The sequence below is a fragment of the Azolla caroliniana genome, unplaced genomic scaffold (genome assembly GCF_043228905.1).
Source record: "Azolla caroliniana isolate FFs.n. ecotype wild unplaced genomic scaffold, voAzoCaro1.0.p SCAF_11, whole genome shotgun sequence".
NCBI classification, from domain to species: Eukaryota; Viridiplantae; Streptophyta; class Polypodiopsida; order Salviniales; family Salviniaceae; genus Azolla; species Azolla caroliniana.
This window is the reverse complement of record NW_028230446.1, coordinates 2,561,243-2,582,200: the sequence shown is the minus strand read 5'-3', so window position 1 is coordinate 2,582,200 and position 20,958 is coordinate 2,561,243. Positions and strand designations below refer to the sequence as shown.

General features: G+C 42.0%; 3 protein-coding genes across 6 annotated transcripts; 2 read left to right on the top strand and 1 right to left on the bottom strand.

Moving 5' to 3' along the window:
- Positions 1-1,605: 1,605 nt before the first annotated feature.
- On the top strand, positions 1,606-3,429 carry LOC147857576 (putative aldo-keto reductase 2). Its single transcript, XM_087327463.1, has 5 exons — positions 1,606-1,839; positions 1,933-2,130; positions 2,503-2,675; positions 2,773-2,875; positions 2,967-3,429. Exons 1-5 carry the CDS (start codon positions 1,621-1,623, stop codon positions 3,306-3,308), a joined length of 1,035 nt encoding a protein of 344 aa, XP_087183589.1. The 5' UTR covers positions 1,606-1,620; the 3' UTR covers positions 3,309-3,429.
- A 2,598-nt stretch (positions 3,430-6,027) lies between these two features.
- Positions 6,028-10,361, bottom strand: LOC147857574 (zinc finger BED domain-containing protein RICESLEEPER 2-like). 3 transcript variants are annotated; one of them, XM_087327546.1, is made up of 3 exons: positions 6,381-6,900; positions 6,227-6,291; positions 6,028-6,138 (listed from the first exon to the last, which is right to left on the bottom strand). In XM_087327546.1, the coding sequence occupies exon 1, from the start codon at positions 6,895-6,897 to the stop codon at positions 6,382-6,384; it is 516 nt and encodes a 171-aa protein (XP_087183672.1). In that variant the 5' UTR covers positions 6,898-6,900; the 3' UTR covers positions 6,028-6,138; positions 6,227-6,291; position 6,381. The 3 variants fall into 3 exon arrangements, 2 of the variants coding, with proteins under 2 accessions (XP_087183672.1, XP_087183673.1); XR_015530508.1 differs by lacking the exons at positions 6,227-6,291; positions 6,381-6,900 and adding exons at positions 8,281-8,488; positions 10,257-10,361 and having other exon boundaries at positions 6,089-6,138; XM_087327547.1 differs by having other exon boundaries at positions 6,227-6,900.
- LOC147857575 (uncharacterized) lies at positions 8,956-10,176 on the top strand. 2 transcript variants are annotated; one of them, XM_087327467.1, is made up of 3 exons: positions 8,956-9,604; positions 9,691-9,893; positions 9,981-10,176. In XM_087327467.1, the coding sequence occupies exons 1-2, from the start codon at positions 9,364-9,366 to the stop codon at positions 9,891-9,893; spliced, it is 444 nt and encodes a 147-aa protein (XP_087183593.1). In that variant the 5' UTR covers positions 8,956-9,363; the 3' UTR covers positions 9,981-10,176. The 2 variants fall into 2 exon arrangements, with proteins under 2 accessions (XP_087183593.1, XP_087183592.1); XM_087327466.1 differs by having other exon boundaries at positions 9,978-10,176.
- Positions 10,362-20,958: the final 10,597 nt, after the last annotated feature.

Below are 20,958 nucleotides of genomic sequence, written 5' to 3'. Positions count from 1 at the left end.
GGTCTCGACAAGTTACGGCATTTCTCGGGTGAGTTGGGTTTGCGTCACCTCGACACGTCGAACTTGAGGGGGAGACAGGAACATGAGCGTGAAAGGAGCGATAGTGACCGCTATGCTGAAACGGATGAAGAATTTGATTTCGGGCCGGTCGAAGAAGCCGAAGAAGAAGGAAACAGGGGCCATAATCATAAGGAAGAGTTGAAGACAGTCGAACAAAGGGGAAATACAGCCAAGAAGGGCGTAAAGGCCAAGACCAAGACGTGGTCTGATGTTGTCAAGGGCCTAAAGACTGAAGACGAATTGAAGACAGCCAATTTGGGCGAAAGTGGAATTGAATCGGAAGTGTCTGATTTAATCGAAATGCTCGATTCAGACATTACGAATCGACTGAGGGCCAAGCGGAGGAAAGGGCAGCGGAAGAGGCGCCAACACCGCGACAACAAGGGAGCTGAAAAGAGCCGCATGAGCAGACAAGCCAACCGGAAGGGTCGAAGCGCGCGGAATTGAACGGGTTGAGGAGCGCGAGTGAGGCGTGAAGCCAGGAGGAGCCGGAGCGAAGATCCGGAGGAGCACGCAGAATCTCAAGTTGAGTTTGAGGGGTGTGTTGAGAGACAAGCTCAACATTGGGTGCGTAACCCGGTACGTAGATTGGGTGCGTAAAACCATACGCAAAATATGGTCGTGGCGGTGTTTAAACTGAAAGGCCGTTAGAACGTTATTCCTCGTAAGGAATAGTTTTGGGAGTTAGTGTAGGAGGCTCATTTATGAGCGGTCAAGTACTGTCAGTACTTGTGTCAGCCCAATAGTCGGGGCTTGTATAAAAGGTGCTCACTGAGCACGAAATATGTAAAGAGAACATACATAGAATTATTTTTTGAATATAGTTTCGTAGTTTCTGCTCTCTCTCTCTCTCTCTCTGTGATTTATGTGTTTCACCGAATTGTCGTACTTCCGAACCATGTACTCTATGTTCTTACGCATACGCTTCTGCACAAGTATTCTTTTACACTTTTGTTTCAATGATGAGAAAGGGTATATGAGACACCATTCCAAGATGGACATATTTTAATAGATTTTGGACGGTTCTCTTTTCTCTTAGACCAACAATGTGATGTGAGGATTGTGTACAACTCACTTGGCCTCCACTTTTACTAGCTTGAGTTTTAAGTGTTTAGGTGGTCAAGAAGCCACATGGATTTTAACACATGCTAACCTTGCTCCCAATGGGCATCTCGGTATTGTTTATCACTCATTAAATGTCTTGGCATTGTTTCTCACTCTTTATTTAACTCATGACGATTACTGAGAGAGGCAAAAAGCACCTGCTCAAACTAGAGATGATTTGAGACCTGGACGAGCTCCATGAAGGAATACAACCCGACCGACGGAGTACAAATGTTACAAACCATGGTCCTGAACAACCAGACCACGAGCAGTAGGTACATAACTCGACATGTCCGAATACTGATGGATATCGCGGCGGTTGGGCGCCGGACGCGATGAAGGGGTTCAGACTTCAACGTTTTTGAGTCTTGACCATGGCTATGACGCAAGGGATCGATTGTTCCATACAAATACGAGAGAGGATTGAATGAGTGATCGTGGACTGTAGCAGCAGCTATGGCAGATGTGGAGGTTGGCATGGTGAAGCTTGGTTCCCAAGGTCTGCATGTCTCGGAACAAGGGCTGGGCTGCATGGGCATGTCCGCCTTCTATGGACCCCCCAAGCCTGAGCATGAGATGATTGAACTTATCCACCATGCCATCGACTCTGGCATCACATTCCTCGACACATCTGATGTATATGGACCTTTCCTTAATGAGATCCTTCTGGGCAAGGTGGGATTCTTGCTCTTATATCTTTCTCTTCATTTTTCCATATCCAAGGTTTTTAGCTGTTTTTTAGGTTATACGCCCTTGTTATTGTAATAGGCTTTGAAAGGAAGAAGGCACAAGATTCAGCTTGCAACCAAGTTTGGGATCATCATTGAGGATGGGATGGGCCGGGTGCGAGGAGATCCTGCATATGTGCGCTCGGCTTGTGAGGCGAGCCTACAAAGGCTCGATGTGGATTTCATCGACCTTTACTATCAGCATCGCATCGACACAACCGTTCCAATTGAAGTCACTGTAAGAAAGAAATCTGTTCACTTAATGGGAGAATTCTTCCTTTTGCATCCATACTTTTCATAGTTTAGATAGCTGTAAACCGATCTTTGTTTCCATACACATACGCATACGCATACGCATACACCTATAACTATAGATCTAGATATAATTGAACATATAAATGTAAGTATGGATAGAGATATTAGTACAGGTATAAATCTAGATTTACAACTACAACTACATGTTCATGTGCATATGCATATGCATATACATATACATATACATATACATATACATATACATATACATATACATATACATATACATATACATATGTTTTTATTAATATTAGGGTATGTGTTGCTCACTATTGCATTAATATATGTGAACAAGGTTGGCGAAATGAAGAAGCTGGTTGAGGAAGGCAAGGTTAAGTATCTTGGGCTTTCTGAGGCATCTGCATCGACCATTCGAAGAGCCCATGCGGTGCATCCCATCACTGCTGTTCAACTTGAGTGGTCTTTATGGTCTCGTGATGCAGAAAAAGACATAATACCCACTTGTCGGTATGCCCTCGCTGAATGTCTTCTTCCCATCTTGAATGCTTGAATTTCTAATAAGTATGTCACTGACAAAAAACTTTGCCTTTATGTCGATCACTAGAGAATTGGGTATTGGCATTGTAGCTTACAGTCCCTTAGGCCGAGGTTTCTTTTCCCTTGGAGCAAAACTTCTAGAGGGTCTTAATGACACAGATTTCCGAAAGGTAGCCTCTTTGCATTGCAGTATAATAGGTAAAACGCAAAATGTATCCTATATGGGGATTTCTAATGCATTAGATTTTTGTTGAAGCAAAGATTGCGCAGCCGAGGTTAGTGGGACAAAATTTAGACAAGAATGAAAAGCTATTCTTGGCGTTGCGTGAGATTGCATTGAGAAAGGGTTGCACAACAGGTCAACTCGCTCTTGCGTGGGTTCAACATCAAGGAGATGATGTTGTAGCTATCCCTGGCACTACCAAGCTCAAAAACTTTGATGAAAATGTTGGCTCACTACGAGTCAAGCTCGATAAAGAAGATATCATCGAGATTGAGTCGCTCTTTGATGTTGATGCCATAGCTGGAGACAGATATGGAAATATGAATATGACTTTTGTGAATTCCGACACACCTCCCCTTTCGTCTTGGCAAGTCCCATAGCCATAGCTTCTGATAATGTTTCTTGCACATCGTTCATTTGGACATCTTCCGAAATCATCATAAGCCTATTGCATTGGAGCCCAGCATACCTCAATAATGGTGAGATTTTTTCTTTGATTCATTCATTGAAATGTTAAATGGAGAGCACAACATTGTTGGGTACTTTGTAGCGAAGCATAAGTTTTTGAATATTTGTGTATTGTGGAGGGATATTTTGGTTGTTCCTTAAAAAACTGTGGTTATTTGTTTAGTACTTTGCTGTATTTTGCTTTAATGTAGTTTTCATTAAGAGACAAATCACTAAGTTCGAGTATAAGTAAAAATTTTGGGATGGCTAAAGCACATTATTACATTATTACGTTATTACAATGAATATGAAAACTTAGTGAAGGAGTTTAAGAACATAATGGTGTCTTCGAGATTATGCCTTTCTTTTCTAGGCAACATAATTACTGCATGTAATGGCTGTTCAAAAGTAGACTCGTGACATATTTCTACTCTTAAAGCAATCAAACCTCAACCTTTACAAAGTTGAGACTTATTTCGCGATTACTCCTTTGAATGTGCTAACATATGATACTTCTTGATGCATGTTTTGTACATAATTATACATAAATATATATATATATATATATATGACCTTTAGCGAACATGCATGTTTTTTTGATTCATCAATTACTTTTGTATAGATGAAAACAATGTCATGTCATATTATGAAAGCAAAATTCCTCTAGATTTGGGCTTTGTTTTTGTGAATTTCAACTATTGATGATATCGATTTATTGCATAGCTTGAAGTCTAGGTAAGAATCATTCATATTTGTTGGGAAAAAGGATGTCAAAAATCTAATAGACAAGCACACAATGAAATGAAATCGTTTTGTTTTCCCCTTGAGTCCTGTTATATATAAACAATGTCAAGGTCCAAAAACGTTTCTTTATTGTCTCGGTGGAACCACTAAAGTTTCAACCATCAAGTTTACAATAAACTTGGTTTCACCTGAAAAACATTTTCACCATACATTTGGATATCGACATTCAAGGTTGATATTTGGAGCACATCTACTTCCAATTACATCAAAATAAACTAGCATCAAAATAATTATTTGGAGTACATCAAATCGGTGATAGTTGAGATCAACGGTGTCTCAAGCTTCCACCACTTCTTGTCCCGTGTAATCTTTTTGATCTCTCTCTCTCTCTCTCTCTCTCTCTCTCTCTTTGCGTTTTTATTCTTAGTCTCTCTTTTTCATGTAGTTTTTACTCTCCTTGTTTTTCACTCTGTTTTTCAAACAAAGGGTTTTTCTATTTCCTTTTTGTTTTGTTTTCTTAATTTCTTATTTTCTTACTCCGAATTGAAGATGCCATTGACAAAACAAGCTATCAATCAATTGTCCCCTTCTAGACCTGACTTTTGGATTTTGGTTCTAGCATGGTGAACATAGTCTTCTAGTGAGGAAAACTTCTTGTTAGAGAGGTTCATTAAAGCTTGTGCTGCCTCGATTCGAGAGGGAGGTTTGCAGAAATTGACCCTTGAAAATTGTGACAAAATCTATCCAGGGATCAAGCAATTTCCCCAAAGTTAGGAGTCCACGCCACAAGGCGACGGTCTTACCCCCTAGTTCTCGGCCGAGATATGCAATCTTCGTACTATCTAGCGTGGGATAGAGCTCAAAATGAGACTCCCATCGGCCCAGCCACGTGCAGACTGATTCTTCGGTTCTTTCCTTTTTTTTTCCAGTAAATGGCTTTACGATAAATGATGGTTCACCTTGATGCTCATCGGGTCTATTGGTGTCACGTTATAAACTAATGACACATGCCTCGAGAGTACTATGACATTGCCGAAGTTCAGACATCTGATGAGCGGTTGAACTAAGGAAATTTTGTATTTGTAAGAAATACGACTCAATGGATTGGCCCAAGAGGATTTCCTTGAGTTCCTTCCCCTTGAGCGGATGACATCGGGTCGTTATTATGAGCCATTGAATGATAATTTCTGGCAAAGAAATAGGATAAGGTCAGACAAATAGTCATAACATCATGTCGTGATGTAAACATATCATGGGCCAACATTAATCGATATCATGATCTCACGTCAATACCACTCTAGATGTATGAGATGAGGTTCAAGAACAGGTTACTATGGTAACACAAAGGTATTTTAAAAACCATGGGGGTGACAAATAAATGTCTTTCCCTTATCTCTATATCAATGTTTTCATGGTGGCTCCCTAAGGCTCAACTAGCAATGGTCCCGGTTCGGTTTTTTGGCCTTGAAACCAAACCGAACCAAACCAAACCACTTTTTAAGGAAAAAAACCAAACCAAACCGTTTCTACATTTTGAAGCCATTTAAACCAAACCGTTTTGAGCCGAACCGTTTAAACCGAACCGTTTAAGAAGTATGAGAAACCAAACCATTTAAGCCAAACTGTTTAGGACCAATTTAGAACTAAACCAAACCGTTTGTACAAAAATCAGAACCAAACCAAACCATTTATGAAAAAACCAAAACCAAACCAATCCAAACCAAAGCAAGAAAAACAGAAATTTAGACATTTTAAATGTTTTTTGAAGAAGAATACCATCATAAACAGAAATTTTCTGACATTAAAGTTTTGTGGAGAATATATAGATAATACACAAAAAACTAAAATCCCAAAGCTTATGACCATCAATCGATCATATGCAGTTCACGTCAGCATTTAAGTTTGTATCCACCATTTACAACAAAGCCAAAAATATAAGATAAATGTGAAAAACTTCTACATAAACCAATGTTCCTCTTTTAGTTTCCAATGTTTACTTTCAGCTTGAATTACCGATTCCTGGAAGTATAAAATATGTAAAAGAAGTAATTAGTAATAAAATAATAAAATAAAAACAAATTCGTAAAAGTATGCACTAAGAAATTACAATGTCTTCGAGGATCTCCAATTGCAACTTGCATTTCATGGACTTGTGAAAAAGTATCATGATTCCTGTTCCATGCACATATAAAAAACATCAAATAAGTGAAAAACTAGTAATGAAAAATAAACTTAAAGAATGAATTAAAAGGTATGCACACCTTATCTCCCATGATTATCACGTAACATGTAATCTATTACCTCGTCTTCACGAGCAAGATCATCTAGATTAAATTTAAGTTCTTCATAAGCCATGTGAAAGTTATCTGTTATTTGAATATTCGATTCTCGCAAAACTTGCAGCCATGATCGAATACACATTTCAGCCTTGAATGTGCATGAATGTAGTTTGATCCTATCATCAAAGGTCATTTTTGCTGCTGAATTTGCCTCTTCCGCAGGTACTGATGATGCTGGTATAGCAAGGTAATCACATGCCATCCTATACAATTCTGGCATTGCAGATTTATTATCATGCCACCATTGTAAAGGATCCTTGTCTGTGCTAGCTAAAGGAAGTCTTATAAACTGCTCAATTTCAGATCGTGAATCAGAAATAAGACTTTTATTCTGTACACCCATTAACCTCCAAATTTTAGAGTTATTATCAATAGGTTGTATTGTGGTTGAAGGTGGCTCAACACCACTCGAGAATGAGTGGTAATGGGACTCAATCATGCCTTCAACCAACTTAAGATCTAACTCTTTTCGATATGGTCATTTGAAATAGGCAATCTAAAAAGGAATGAAAAATATTATTAAACTCAAATAATATATTAGAAAGCATGAAGACAATTGTAAATCTTAAAGGAAAGTATTACCTGGGATCAAGAAACATTGCAATGCGCGATGGAATAGACTTTAACGATTCTTGATACTTAATTAAATATTGTAAGCAGTTCTCAGACGCATTTTGAAGCACCGCTTGTGTGAATCTAGATGATCCCGGAGGTGAAGAATCTAAAAACTGATTACAATGATTAAGTAAACAATTATACGCTAGTGATGCTAGTGATAATGTAGGATATCTTGATCCTCCTAGAAAGGTAGAAACCTCTGCAGGTGTTTCTAACCATTCCTCCATAGCATGTATGTGACTCCAATCTTCTACAGTCAAGGCATAACCATTGAAATCACTTGAAATTGTTAGATCTGAAATTGTAAAGTTCAATATATCTCTATCCTTGATAGCTTGCCTAAACATCTCTAAAGTAGAATTCCATCTTGTAACAACATCAAGCCTTGGAGGTTCCTTTTCATGATGTTCAACCATCTTAGCATACTTCCTAAACACTTCCCTTCGAACCTTGCTAGATCTAATAATTTGGAGCACTGTTCTCAACTTTTCTGTTGAGGGTGAGATAATCTCTAATGCTGACTTGATGCCCAATTGAAAAGTGTGCACCATACACCTTAACATGTGTGAGGGAGCTAAAATTTCCTTACCATGCTCATTTTGTAACAGCATGCTCAATTCCTTTGCAGCCATTTGTGCATCACTAGCTCCATAAAAAATTGTAGCTAATAATCGACTTGAAATATTAAAAGATCCAAGTCGACAAAAGAGGGCATGTGCACAACGTTTCCCTGATCCAGCACCTGGAAATACATGCACAAAATCCAATAGCATGGACCTTGATCTTGTTGTCTCGTGACATGCCCAATGAAGTGTCACTGAGTAGAAGCCCTTTAGACTACTATTTGACCAACCATCAAAAGTAATAGAAAATCTTGATTGACTTTTTGATAATAAATCTATCACTTGATGGCGCAACACCACATACATTTCTAAGATGGAACGTTTAATTGTGCACCTTGTCTTCATCTGATATCCAGGTACAAGGTCGTGTACGAACTCTTTAAATGCATCTGATTCCACATGTGCATGGGGCAAAGTTCCCTTGACAATATACCTCGTGACGAAACAATCAATTTTCTTCTCTAAAAAACAAGATACTTTAGTAGACTCTATAGAAGATTGAATAATCTTCGAAATACCTGAATTTTGATTTGGCTCGTCTGATAGATGATGTTTTTCCGTTAAATGCTTAGCTATAGTACCTGTGGATGTTTTTGAAGACCAACAAACATGACAATGATGGCATCGTCGTCGAGGTGCGCCATTATCCATATAAGATATGATGTGAGCATTTGTCCATGATGAACGTTGCCTTTTTCTTGACATGCTTGTTTGCCCATGGCTAACATTAATTGACGATGAGCCCATCGCTGCATGAGTTTGAGAAGATGATTCCATTTAATGTTGTCCCTATAAAACATAAAAAAAGAAAGCATAGTTATGTATATAATACATATATTTTGTCCATAAGATAGTAACTACCATGACTATGACTCATATATGCATGGTTGCATCCTCTTATTAATTAAAATGGTCATATTGCATACACACATGTACCACATAATCTTTATCACACCCTATAAGCCATGTGCATGCATGTTCATATCAAATTGGGAAGTGATGAATTTGTTTAGTGCTGAAAATTAGCAACATAACATAATAGGAATACATGGTTCAAATAATCAAAATAGACGATCTCCTTTGAGGCCTTAGAGCAAGGAAGAAAAGTATATGTTCATGTTATATACTTTGGTTTCAACATAGATGTGTACATGGGCAGTAATCTGTTAGATTTTCCGATGCACCAGCTATGTTAAGGTATAATATATTTGGTCTTTTTGACCTTATTTATAAAAGTTTCTTGATGATATACTAAAAAGAAGGAAAGAAGTATATATTAACATCCCTAAAAGACCATAATGGCCATTGAGATCTAACAAAGATTACTTCTCTTTGTTTTTCAGAATTTTGCTCCCATTTCAAAACATTTCTTGTCATTTACAGGTAGAAGAGCTAGGACGATTTGTTTTTAATCTTTCTCTGGTTGTTACTGAAGGAATGGTTATTTTTTTGCCATCATTTGAGTACGAACAATAGTTTCACTGGGCATGGAAAGTCTCGGGAATCCTTGATAAGATACAAAGGAAGAAAGTTCTATTTCGAGAGCCCAGAGATGCTGCATCTCTTGATACAACACTACGTAAGTACAAAGAAGCTGTAACAGATACTCAGAATCTGGATTCAGGAAGGACAGGAGCTATCATTCTGTGTGTCGTAGGAGGAAAATGTCTGAAGGTATCAACTTTAGTGATGGTATGGGTAGATGTGTGGTCATGGTTGGATTGCCATACCCAAGCCTTTCAGATCCAGAACTTGTAGAACGCATGAAGTATGTTGATATGATTCTGTCAATGCCAACAGAGAGGATGTCTAAGGGTTGTGAGTTGGAAAACACACCATTGAGGAGCTATAATGGCAGAACTTATTATGAGAACCTATGCATGAAGGCAGTAAACCAGTCTATAGGTAATGCTCAAACACTTTTTGACTGCTCTTTTATGTTATGTTTGCATATGTTTCCAAAGCCACTCAGTGTATTAATGTCTTCTTAGGTAGAGCAATCAGGCACATAAAGGATTATGCATCTATTATTCTTGTGGATACCAGATATACATCATCATCTTCTATAACATCAGGGCCAACATCAAAGCTACCCACTTGGATTAAAGAGCAGCTGATCATAGCGACAGGGAGCTTTGGAGAGGCACATAAACGAATCCATCAATTCTTCAGGAAAAAACAAGACGATAACTAGGTATGCATGATTGTTTTGATGTCAATTATAAGTACTTTTTAAGTTTTCTTGGCTGCTCTAATAAGCTATTTCTCAAAATTCTAGTAGGAGATGGCAAGATCACTCCAACATGGTAGACTTATCCGAAGGACAGGTTGAGGCGCATCTTTTTCTAGTGTACATTTTTAAAGTGGTACACTATTATCATCAAGAGTTTGAGATATAGGCTTTTACTTCATCATGTTCAGAATACAAATATGGGTCGCTAATAGCATAGAATAAGAAAGCGTAGCATTCAAAAAATTGTTCGTTAGGATTGAATCAATGTGTTTCATTATGTAACCTTACTGGGAATGAAGCTGGGAATACTTGATCAATACATACCTGTGTAACGAGATTGTAGATTGTGTCGCTGTAGTAGGAACTTTGAAGAGTACTAGGGAGTTAGGAGTTAGGAGTTAGGATGAGGACTGAGGTAGCGCAACAGAGAGTATAAGAGAGTATACAGTATGTGAATCGTGCAGAAAAGAGAGTCAAGACTCAGGAGGCAGAATATAGGATTATTATTTTTAAATCTAAAAAGTTAAAACCTAAAAACCAAACCGTTAAACTGAAACCGATAAACTGATAAGCCTTTAAACCGCTAAACCGCTAAACCGATAGCACCAAAAACCGAACCGAACCGAAACCGAACCGACTCGTATACTATGAAACCAAACCAAACTAGTTTTTAAACTTTAAACCGATAAACCATTAAGCCATGACTTAGCGGTTCGGTTCGGTTCGAGCTGAAACCGGGCCCATTGCTAGGCTCAACCATGTATGTTCGCGTCATGAATAGTTTATACACGAATAAAATGTTAACAATAAACTATGTTTCTGTGCCCACGTATGTGGTTTCGGCTCTTTAAGTCCTATTACGAGGACCCCGAAGTGCACTTAGACCTAAAGTCTAAACATGTCTTATAGTCATATGTATCATCAATGTTGTATGGTCTTGGTCATATTTAAACTCGAGACCTCGAGAACAAATGCATTAAACACTTGAGCTAACCAAATAGGTTGCTCATGTTGAATGTTTAACGTTTTATGTGTACATAAGAAATAGGCAAGGCATTTGCCCATTTATGTTTTTTTAAAAGAAACATATGTGTCAAGAGTCCTTATTTCCCTCTCGTTTACCATAAACTATGTTGGTACATTACCTAACCTCAATTCTCATAATTACGATGCCATACGCCAAAGTGCAACCTAATGGTCAAGACAAATGAGCCCTCTTTTTGTAGTCGGCCCACGTGGCCCATCACATGGTTACATCATTAAAAATGTCTTTTGTAAGAATGATCTCATGGTGGCATCGTATCCATGTAATATGGGAGGGATGTTGGATATGTGTGTCATAGGAGCGACCTCACGTTCTCAATATCATTGTGGCTATGATGGTTTCATTACGTAGCAAAATCGAAGTGACCAACAGGGATGTCAACAAAAAAAATTGTTGAAAAAAGGATGGTGACTACGCCATTCTCACAAAAATGTGAGGACGGCCACCAAGATCCTTTCCCCGAAATGGAAACATTCCATATAGAAATCACGTAATAACTAATATACACATACGTATATTTATCGCATATATACGATCAAATACATATACATGTGACCACATATGCATATATTAAAAAAATCGTAATATCAAATAGCCAACAATGATGTAATCGAGATACGTAATCAAGGCATATAGCCTCTACGCACACGAAACATCCAAAAATAAGGGTCAATCGTAATACGCAATTGAGGTATTGACCTCTCACCCATACGACACCAAACACATATCATTTAAATAGAAATTGAAGTATTGACCTCACATGCATACGTAACATATGTATGTGAACGTAATACGCAATTGAGGTATTAACCCTGTACGCATACGACACGAATCACATATCAAATATATGTCAAATGAGGTATTGATCTCATACACATATGAATATGTTTTATACAACCAATCCATTACCACTACAACATCATTGAATCAATAAAGAAAAAACATATTGACTATGCATGATTAGATTGGGAGAAGCAAAAAAAGAAAAAAAAGAAAGAGTTACCGAAGTTCCTTTATTGATCACTATTTGGATCAAGGTCGACTGCACGTCGATCGATCACCATCCATCAAGAAGACAACAAAAACCAACAAAAGAAACATTAGAAACACAAGCTCTGATACCAACTATTAGAGTGATGATCTAATGTAAGCATATGATGATCTAAGGATATAATATATATGAAATAAGAAAGGAGAGAGAGAAAGAAGGGAGCCGATCCACCCGACCACCCCCGAGCAAAGGGATCGAGATGGACGCAAGCCTCGATCGGAGTCCCATACCACCGTCGTGGCGTCAAGTCGTACCTGGTGTTGCCGCGCTCGCTACAAGAGTTGACCCACCACGAAACAGAGTCTCGACGTAGTCAAGAGATGATGAAATGAGGGTAGCTAGGTCTCATATTTATAGAGAGACCCAAGGCCAAGTTCACACTTGGCCTAATGGGTTGTCTCAATCTTGAGGATTAAAAGTAATCCTCCCCTTCTTTACACTCTTGTTTAACGCTCACACTTATCCACGTGTATAGAATACTACGGTAAATTCTAACCACGGGATATTATATGGTCATGTCCGTAACACCAAGCATCTCCAAAAAGTGTTGCAACTTTTCCGATCTGACTGGGTTGGTGAAAATGTCGGCAACCTATCAATCGGTTCGAACATATCGGAGTTCAAATTCACCCCTTAGGACCCACTTGTGCATGAAGTGATAATGCACTTCGATGTGCTTTGTGTGAGCATGGAACACAGGGTTCTGAGCGAGCTACATGCTACTGATGTTGTCGTAGTAGATTGGGATCAAAGTCAACACTTCAATCTGGAGGTCTCACAATAGCCACCAAAGCCATATGGCTTAACAACGGTACAACATTCCCCAATCCTTAGTGCCGACCACGAATCAGAGTACTGATGATGCACACACTGAAGGTGCTCGACGGTTGGACGTTGCATAAACTGACTTATCACTCCGAGCAGATAACTAATGTCGGGTCAGGTGATAGTAAGATATATTAGGCTTCCGAAAATTTGTTGAAATCGTTTCTTGTTGCAGACCTATCCGAAGTCGGGACATAGCTTCTCATTCCAATCAATGGGTGTTGAGACCGGTCCTTCATTTCAAATGATGCCGCAAGTGGAGACTTTACGTGGTTGATTTCCTCTAGGCTGGTGCCGGTGATGACTAAATCATCAACATAAAGAAAGAGATTTATCGACCCATTCCGACCTTGTTGGATGAAGAGTGAAGAGTCTGACTTGGATGTTGCAAATCCCATCTTACGCAGGCATTGCGTGATCTTCGCGTTCGAAGCACGCAAGGCTTTCTTTAATTCGTAAAGGGACTTTTTCCATTAACATACAACCGACGTATTCAAACCGAATTGAAATACGGATGGTTGCACCATGAATACTTGTTCCTCAAGTTCTCCTAACAGGAATGCATTCTTCACATCCATCAGGTACAAATGCCAACCCTTTGCCGCAATGACCGCAAGCAAGACATGGACGGTCATCATCTTCACGACCAACGTAAACGTCTCATCATAATTGATGCCATGTTGCTATGCACAGCACTTGGACGCTAATTGGGGCTTGTACCGGTTGATGGAGTTCTCGACATTGTACTTGATCTTGTACACCCAGCTACATCCAATCGGCTTCACACCCTCGGGGGCGTCAACCAGGTCCCAAGTCTCATTCTCCATTAGTGCTTGCATCTCTTCCTCCATTGCGGCATGCCAAGTTTGTGTCTTTTGCCGCTTCTGCGTACCTCTCTAGCTCACACACTTCTGCCAGTTTCGTCATGTACACGTAGTGATGCGCCATGTACTCATTGTAACCAAACCGCTTCACGGGTTTCTTCTAGTGGGTAGATCGGTGAAGCTTCTGGTGCTCACCGGCCTGTGCAGACTTTGTCGAATGAAAAGTGAAGAGTCTGATTTCGATAGAGCAAACCCCATATGACGCAATCTCTGCGTGATTTTCGCGTTCCAGGCATGCAGGGCTTGCTTAAGTCCATAGAGGGACTTCTTCAATCGGTACACTGTCGATGTATTCATTCCAGATTGAAATACGGGGGGTTGAACCATATACACCTGCTCCTGAAGATCACCTTGCAGGAATGCGTTCTTTACATCCATTTGATGTAGATGCCACCCCATCGCCACTACCACCACAAGCAAGACACAGACGATCGTCATCTTTGCAATCGGCGCAAACGTCTAATCGTAGTCGATGTCGTGTTGCTGCGCGTAGCCTTTGGCCACTAACCGGGCCTTGTACCGGTTGACAGAGGTGTCAGTGTTGTATTTGACCTTGTATACCCACCGGCAACCAATCGGTTTCACTCCTTTTGATACATCCACTAAATCCCACGTCTCATTTTCCATGAGTGCATGCATCTCTTCCTGCATAGCGGCACAACAATTTGTTTCCTTCGTTGCTTCTACGTAGCTCTCTAGCTCATGCACTCCCGCCACCTTCGTCATGTACGCATAGTGATGCGCCATATACTCATTATACCCATACCTTTTTACGAGGTTCTTCTGGTGGGTGGATTAGCGTAACTTCTCATTAGCCGATTTCAAGGCCCTCTTGGTCAGCTCAGACTTCGGCCCCAAAGGTCCGTCTTTGTTTTTCCCAGAGGCGGATTCGCTCCGATCTGACTCGTCTCGGCCAGTGGCGTATTCGGGCATCTTCTTCTTCCCCTTCTCTTTATGCGTGAACCGTCTCCTCGGTTCCTTGCGGGGGGAGAGCACGACCGAGTCTTCACTACTCACCGGCTCATTATCCGGTTGACCACTCTAGCTCAACCAGTTCGGATTCGGGCCACTCATCCGGAGAGAATTCGAACTATCCGGTTGTTTAGATTCCGCGATGCTTCTCTCTATTCCGGATTCCACCGGATCATCAACAACAAATGGCTTGGGTTCGGGTGGAGAGAAGTAACAGGATGCCGATTCATCGAAAGCGACATCTCGGCTAACTCGGACTACTTTCGATCGGGGGTTATAACAGTTATAACCCTTCTACTCATCCGAGTAGCTAACGAGAATGCATTTTTAAGCTTTCGCATCTAACTTCCTCCTTTTTTCTTTCGGTACATGCACATATGCAATGCTACCGAACACCCGAAGGTGTGAAGAATTCAGCTTCCGCCCAAAATTGAGTTCGTGAGGTGACAACTTTGTCCCTGAGGCAGATATCCAATTTTGGATGTAGAGGGCTATCTGAATTGTTTCAACCCAATAAAATTTTGGTATGCTCAGCCACATCATTTTGCTCCAGCGTGTATCTGCAAGAGAATTCCCGTCGGATTCCCTTCGTCTATAGAGAGCTCGTGAACTGGCCGGAAAAGTACTCTTTTCCGCCATCCGATCTCAGACACTTGATCTTTCTTCCGGTCTCGTGTTTGACATGGTTCTTCCAATCCTAGAAGCATGAGAAGATGTCGCTTTTCTTCTCGATTAGATAGATCCAAGTGTGCCAGGTGAAATCGTCGATGAAGGAGACGAAATATCGACTCCTGCCGATGCTCACGTTTTGTGCCGGTCCCCATACATCCGAATGGATGAGATCTAGCCGATTCCGACTCTGATTCTTCTCATTGGGGAATGGAAGCCTATGTTGCTTCCTAAATTGGCAAGCTTCACATATTGGCCTTTCCGGCCACTGAACTTCGACAGTTCGGAAACTATATGTTCCGACTGTAACTCCTGAAGCTTCCAGAAGTTTATGTGTTCGATGCTTATGCCACAGGTCGATATCTGATTCGACCTTCTATCCTTTTACAAACATAGCAGTGCCAACATAATTCGTTTCAAGGATAAACATCCTCCCGTCGCGACGCCCTTGCGCGATTACTTAGCCCTCTTCCTAGATGAAGCATCTGAGGTACATGAACTGAACCTGCATCCCTTGATCGACAATTTGTCCGACTGACACCAAATTCTTTGTTATTTTCGGGACATGCAGGACGTTCATAAGCTTTCCCTTCTGCCTGACATGGCTAAGAGGGACCTCACCGATGTGCTCAATGGTATGAGGAGTGTCGTCTTTGGTTTCGACAACCGTCCCAGTTGCTCCGGTTTTTCCAGAAATGAAAACCATTCTTTGTGACTCGTTATATGGTTCAATGCTATGGAGTCAACATACCACACTTCCTTCGAACCGGAAGTGCTCTTCTTCATCGAGTTAACCTTGTGTAAACCATCACAAAGGCTAGGCTTGTTCCATTTCCAGAACCGGAACCTTCCGGTCCTTCCACATAGTGCGATCTGTGTCAGCTTCCCCGTCCGGCCTTGCCGGATGCGGACTTGTCTGATCTTTGTGGCCTTTCCGGCCACAATACCAACATTCTGTCATGAATCCGTGAACATTATGCTTCACCTAGATTTGTGTTGGGGACAAGGTCGTCAGTGCGGAAGAACAAACAACATCTGTGATGTTGAAGGACTTGTGTATGAGAATGAAACAAGAGAGAGAGAGAGAGAGAGAGAGAGAGAGAGAGAGAGAGAGAGAGAGAGAGAGAGAGAGAGAGAGAGAGAGAGCGAGAGAAATAGAGCGAGAGAGAGAGAGAGATAGGCACAAAGAAATAGTTTATTTCTTAATAGCAACAGTTACAAAATGACAACCACCACGACTAAAGGTTACAAAGTCACTTTATATAGTGACTATCCTAGGGCAACTGTTCTTTATGGTATTTACAGAAATAGCCCAAACTTGGGTTGTCCAAAGGGACAGTGTGAATACAGCCATTATACACTTGTATTCGACACTCCCCCGTAATAGGCGTATACATGGGTTATCTTAAATTACAAGTATATACAAGATTTATCGGACAGATCGGTTTTGTTCGAGTCGGCAAGATCTGAAGACTGAAGACCGAACCGGTCGGGTCAGAAAAGCTGAAGCGGATCCTCAAAGGACCGATGTCGGTTGTCCGAAACCATCCTGTGTTGTGTCCGACTTTAACTGGACCGATTTTTCATTACGCCCATCTGGTGCTGAAGGGATCGGAAGCGATCCGCCGAAAGACACTTGGTCATTCCATCTGCGACATTATCGGTTGTGGATATCTTCTCGAGACCGATTTTCCCTAAAATGATATAGTCCCGAACAAAGTGATATCGAACGTCGATATGCTTGGAGGCGTTGTGGTGAACCGGATTTTTTTCAAAACAACAGCACCCGGACTATCGTTGTAGACAACTGGAGCTGAGTCGATGTCGACTTGTCGAAACGTGTGCGCCAGCCGACCTAGCCATAAAGCTTCTTTTGCCGCGTCGGACGCAGCTACATATTCCGCTTCGGTCGTTGAGGTGGTTGTGCACTCCTGAAGTTTAGACTTCCACGAGATTGCTCCATTGCCGAATTTGAAATAATATCCAGTTGTTGATTTCCGACTGTCCACGTAGCCGGCGAAGTCCGAGTCGGTGTAACCGACTACGCCTGAGGTTGTCTTCAGGCCAAAAAGAATGTCATGGTCTTTTGTGCTAGCTAGATATCTGAACACATGCTTGACTGCGTTCAAGTGCGATCGGCCTGGGTTGTGCATGAATCTGTTGACGACTCCTACGGCGTGAGAGATATCAGGCCGTGTTGCGACCATCGCGTACATAAGGGAACCGACTGCCGGTGCATACGGTACCAACTTCATATCTTCCCCCTCCGGACTGGATGTTGGGCAGTCTCGTTAAGACAGCCGAAGGTTAATGGGGAGTGGGGTCGAAGCAGACTTGGCCAAGTGCATTTTGAAGCGTTCCAAGACACGTCCGATGTAGTCGGTTTGAGACAAGAAAAGTTGTCGTGTATCGCAATGCCGACTAATCTTCATACCAAGTATGTGTCTTGCCAGACCGAGGTTCTTCATGGCAAACTTCAACCGCAGTTTCTGAACGAGTTCGGTGAGCTCTTCGGCATGTCGGCCGGAGAGTCGCATGTCGTCCACGTAAATGATGAGGAAGACGGGAGACCCGTCTTGAGCTGCTTTGGTGAAGAGACAGTGATCCTCATCGCTCTTGGAGAAGCTGACCGGCTGGATGAAGTCGTCGAACTTCTTGTACCATTGTCGAGGTGCCTGTTTCAGGCCGTATAAACTCTTCCTGAGTTGGCAAACTAGATGTTCCTGGCCGGATGCCACAAAGCCTTTTGGCTCCTCCATATAGATTTCCTCCTGTAGGTCACCGTGGAGGAATGTCATTTTACATCTAGCTGAATCAACTCCAAGTTGTCAGCGGCCACAACACCGAGCATGAAATGAAGGGTGGTCATTTTCACCACTGGTGAAAAGATTTCGTCGAAGTTGACGCCATATTCTTGTCGAAATCCCTTCGCAACTAATCTGGCCTTGTACTTTGGGTTGGTCGAGTCAGACGTCTCTTTTAGTCGATAGACCCACTTACACTGAAGAGCACGTCGATTCTTCGGTAATTTGACCAAGTCCCAAGTCTTGTTTGCTCGAATGGAGTGCATTTCCGACTCCATCGCCAGATGCCAGGTAGCTGAGTCGGCAGATGCCGATGCTTCTTCGTAAGACGTCGGTTCTCCGACATCGGTAAAGAAGATTCTGGGAGAGTACCTTTCCGGAGGTTGCAAAAGTCTCTCGGATCTTCGAGGTATGACTAGACTGGTTGCACAGGGTATAGGTGTCGGATGGTCGGAAGCTGAGCCATTTGGTTGTGCTGAATCGGTGGATTCAGGACGAGAGGTATCAATTACCCATGAAACCGATCTCGTGTTCTGGGCTGGGCCTTCATGAAGGGTTGGCACTTCGGAAAATATTACCCTTCGGACTTCAATAGGCCTTTCGTCCGTTTTGTGCATAGTCGACTCGTTTAACACGACGTCCGAACTTCGGACGATTTGTCTGTGCTCGGGGTCCAGAGTTGGTATCTGATCTCGCCGTCGGGTCCATATCAAAGGAAAATGCATTTCCTTGATCTTGGTTCGAGTTTCTGGCGGTCGTCTTTCGGTATGAGGGTATGCATACGCCTCGCAATCGAAGATCCTTAGCTTGTCATAATTCGGCTTACTGCCGGTCCATGTTTCCTAAGGTATTTTAAGTCCTAGAGGTCTCCTTGGCAACATATTTATTATGTGTACTGCCGTAAGTAGAGCCTCCGCCCAGAAGCCATCCGATAGTCCGGAGTGATGGAGCATGGATATTATGCATTCTTGAATAGTCTGATTCATGCGTTCAGCAATTCCGTTCTGCTCAGGACTATAGGTGTTACCCCGTACGCGATGTGCGGAGAGTCAAGTGTGATGAGCGAGGGTCGAATGTTATCATGATGTTGTGTATGTGTAGGGGGTATAAATGTAGTTGTGAGTCGATACGTATGTGAACACATGCACACGTGTGTGCATGTGGATGGACACGAGGAGGTGTGAGTGATTGTCCAGTATGAATGCTCTAGGGGGCTTACACCCCTTTGTATCTACCCCCTCTTGTACTGTTTAACCCCTTATGGGGAATGAATGAAGGAATGAATCATTTCTCTCTATCTATCTCTCTCTCTCTCTCCCCCTTAATGTTGTCGTGCCTTTCGGCTCCGGATCGTTGCGTGAGTCGGGTGGGAACCACAGAGGTCTTGGACTAGGAGAAAGAAGTTCGTGAGATAGAGATTAATTATGAGCAAATAGCAAAGAGAAAGATAAGAAACTCGTGAATCACACGAGTATACTATATTAATTGGTACTTAGGGTGTTAAGAAAGAAGTAGATGTATAAATCGTGAATCCCACGAATAATTTTTGTATTGATTAATACTTAATCCAAATAATCAACAACCCTTTATATATTTCTCTCCTCCTTATATAAGGAAGGAAGAGCTAAGCATGGCTTCATGCTTTTTTTTTTTTTTACAAAAAGTGTTCATGTCCACTAAATGTGCATGTGATGCTTTTTTATTTCCTAAGTATAGGGCTCATGCACGCTAGATGTGCATGAGTTATTTTTAGTGTCTCGTGTTTTTTTTTTTTTTTACATTTACGTCTCTTTATCCGTCTCTTCCTTGCCGGTATGCCGTTTTCTTCCTTGCCGGTATGCCGTTTTCCTCCTTGCCGGTATGCCGTTTTCCTCCTTGCCGGTATGCCGTTTTTCCTCCTTGCCGGTATGCCGTTTTCCTCCTTGCCGGTATGCCGTTTTCTTCTGGTTCTCACCGAGCACTCCATTCTCTATCCGGAGGGACAAAAATATAATTTCCACATAGTGTGCAACCTACACTACGACACTCGCCCCCTCCAAACCCGCACATCCTCCGGTATGTGCCGAAGTTCTTGATTCTTCGTATCCGTCTTCATCCGAAGCTTCCCCCGATTCTCCCCTTATGTCGACTATGAGTTGTAATCCACTTTCTTCGCTTCCCGCATCATTGTGGTCTTCGTCCGATTGCTCCTCGTTGTCGGCCTCGACTTGGATCACATAAGGTTTGTCGTCGGTCCGCTTCTTGAAAATCTTTACCCGCTTCCCGGCTATAGGTACTCGTAGTATTGTTCCATCCAACTCGGACAGTCGGTACGTCCCGTTGTCGAAGACCTTCCGAACCTCGTACGGCCCGAACCACCTTTTCGCGAATTTCCGCATCGTTGTATGTTGATGGTCCAAGCTACTATCATAGACGATCACCCAATCTCCTTCTTCAATCCTCCTCGGTCGTAGTCGGTGCTTTGTGTCGAACCGGCTTTTGTTCCGGAACCGTGCTTCTTGTTGTCGGCGTGACGCTTCCGCTACATCTTTCGGTCTTCCCTCAAGTTGTCGTATCCGGACCGCTAGTAGTTCTTCCCGGCTCATCTCTTCCTTCCACGGTAGTATTGTCCATGTCGCGATTGCGGTTTCCGTTGGCATTACCGGTGCTTGTCCGGTCATGAGTTCTGCCGGCATGTAACCGGTCACGGAGCTATGCGTCGTCCGATCCGCCCATAGTGCATACGGAAGCATTTGTGGCCAATCCTTCACCCTTCCGTCGCATGCCTTCGCAAGTG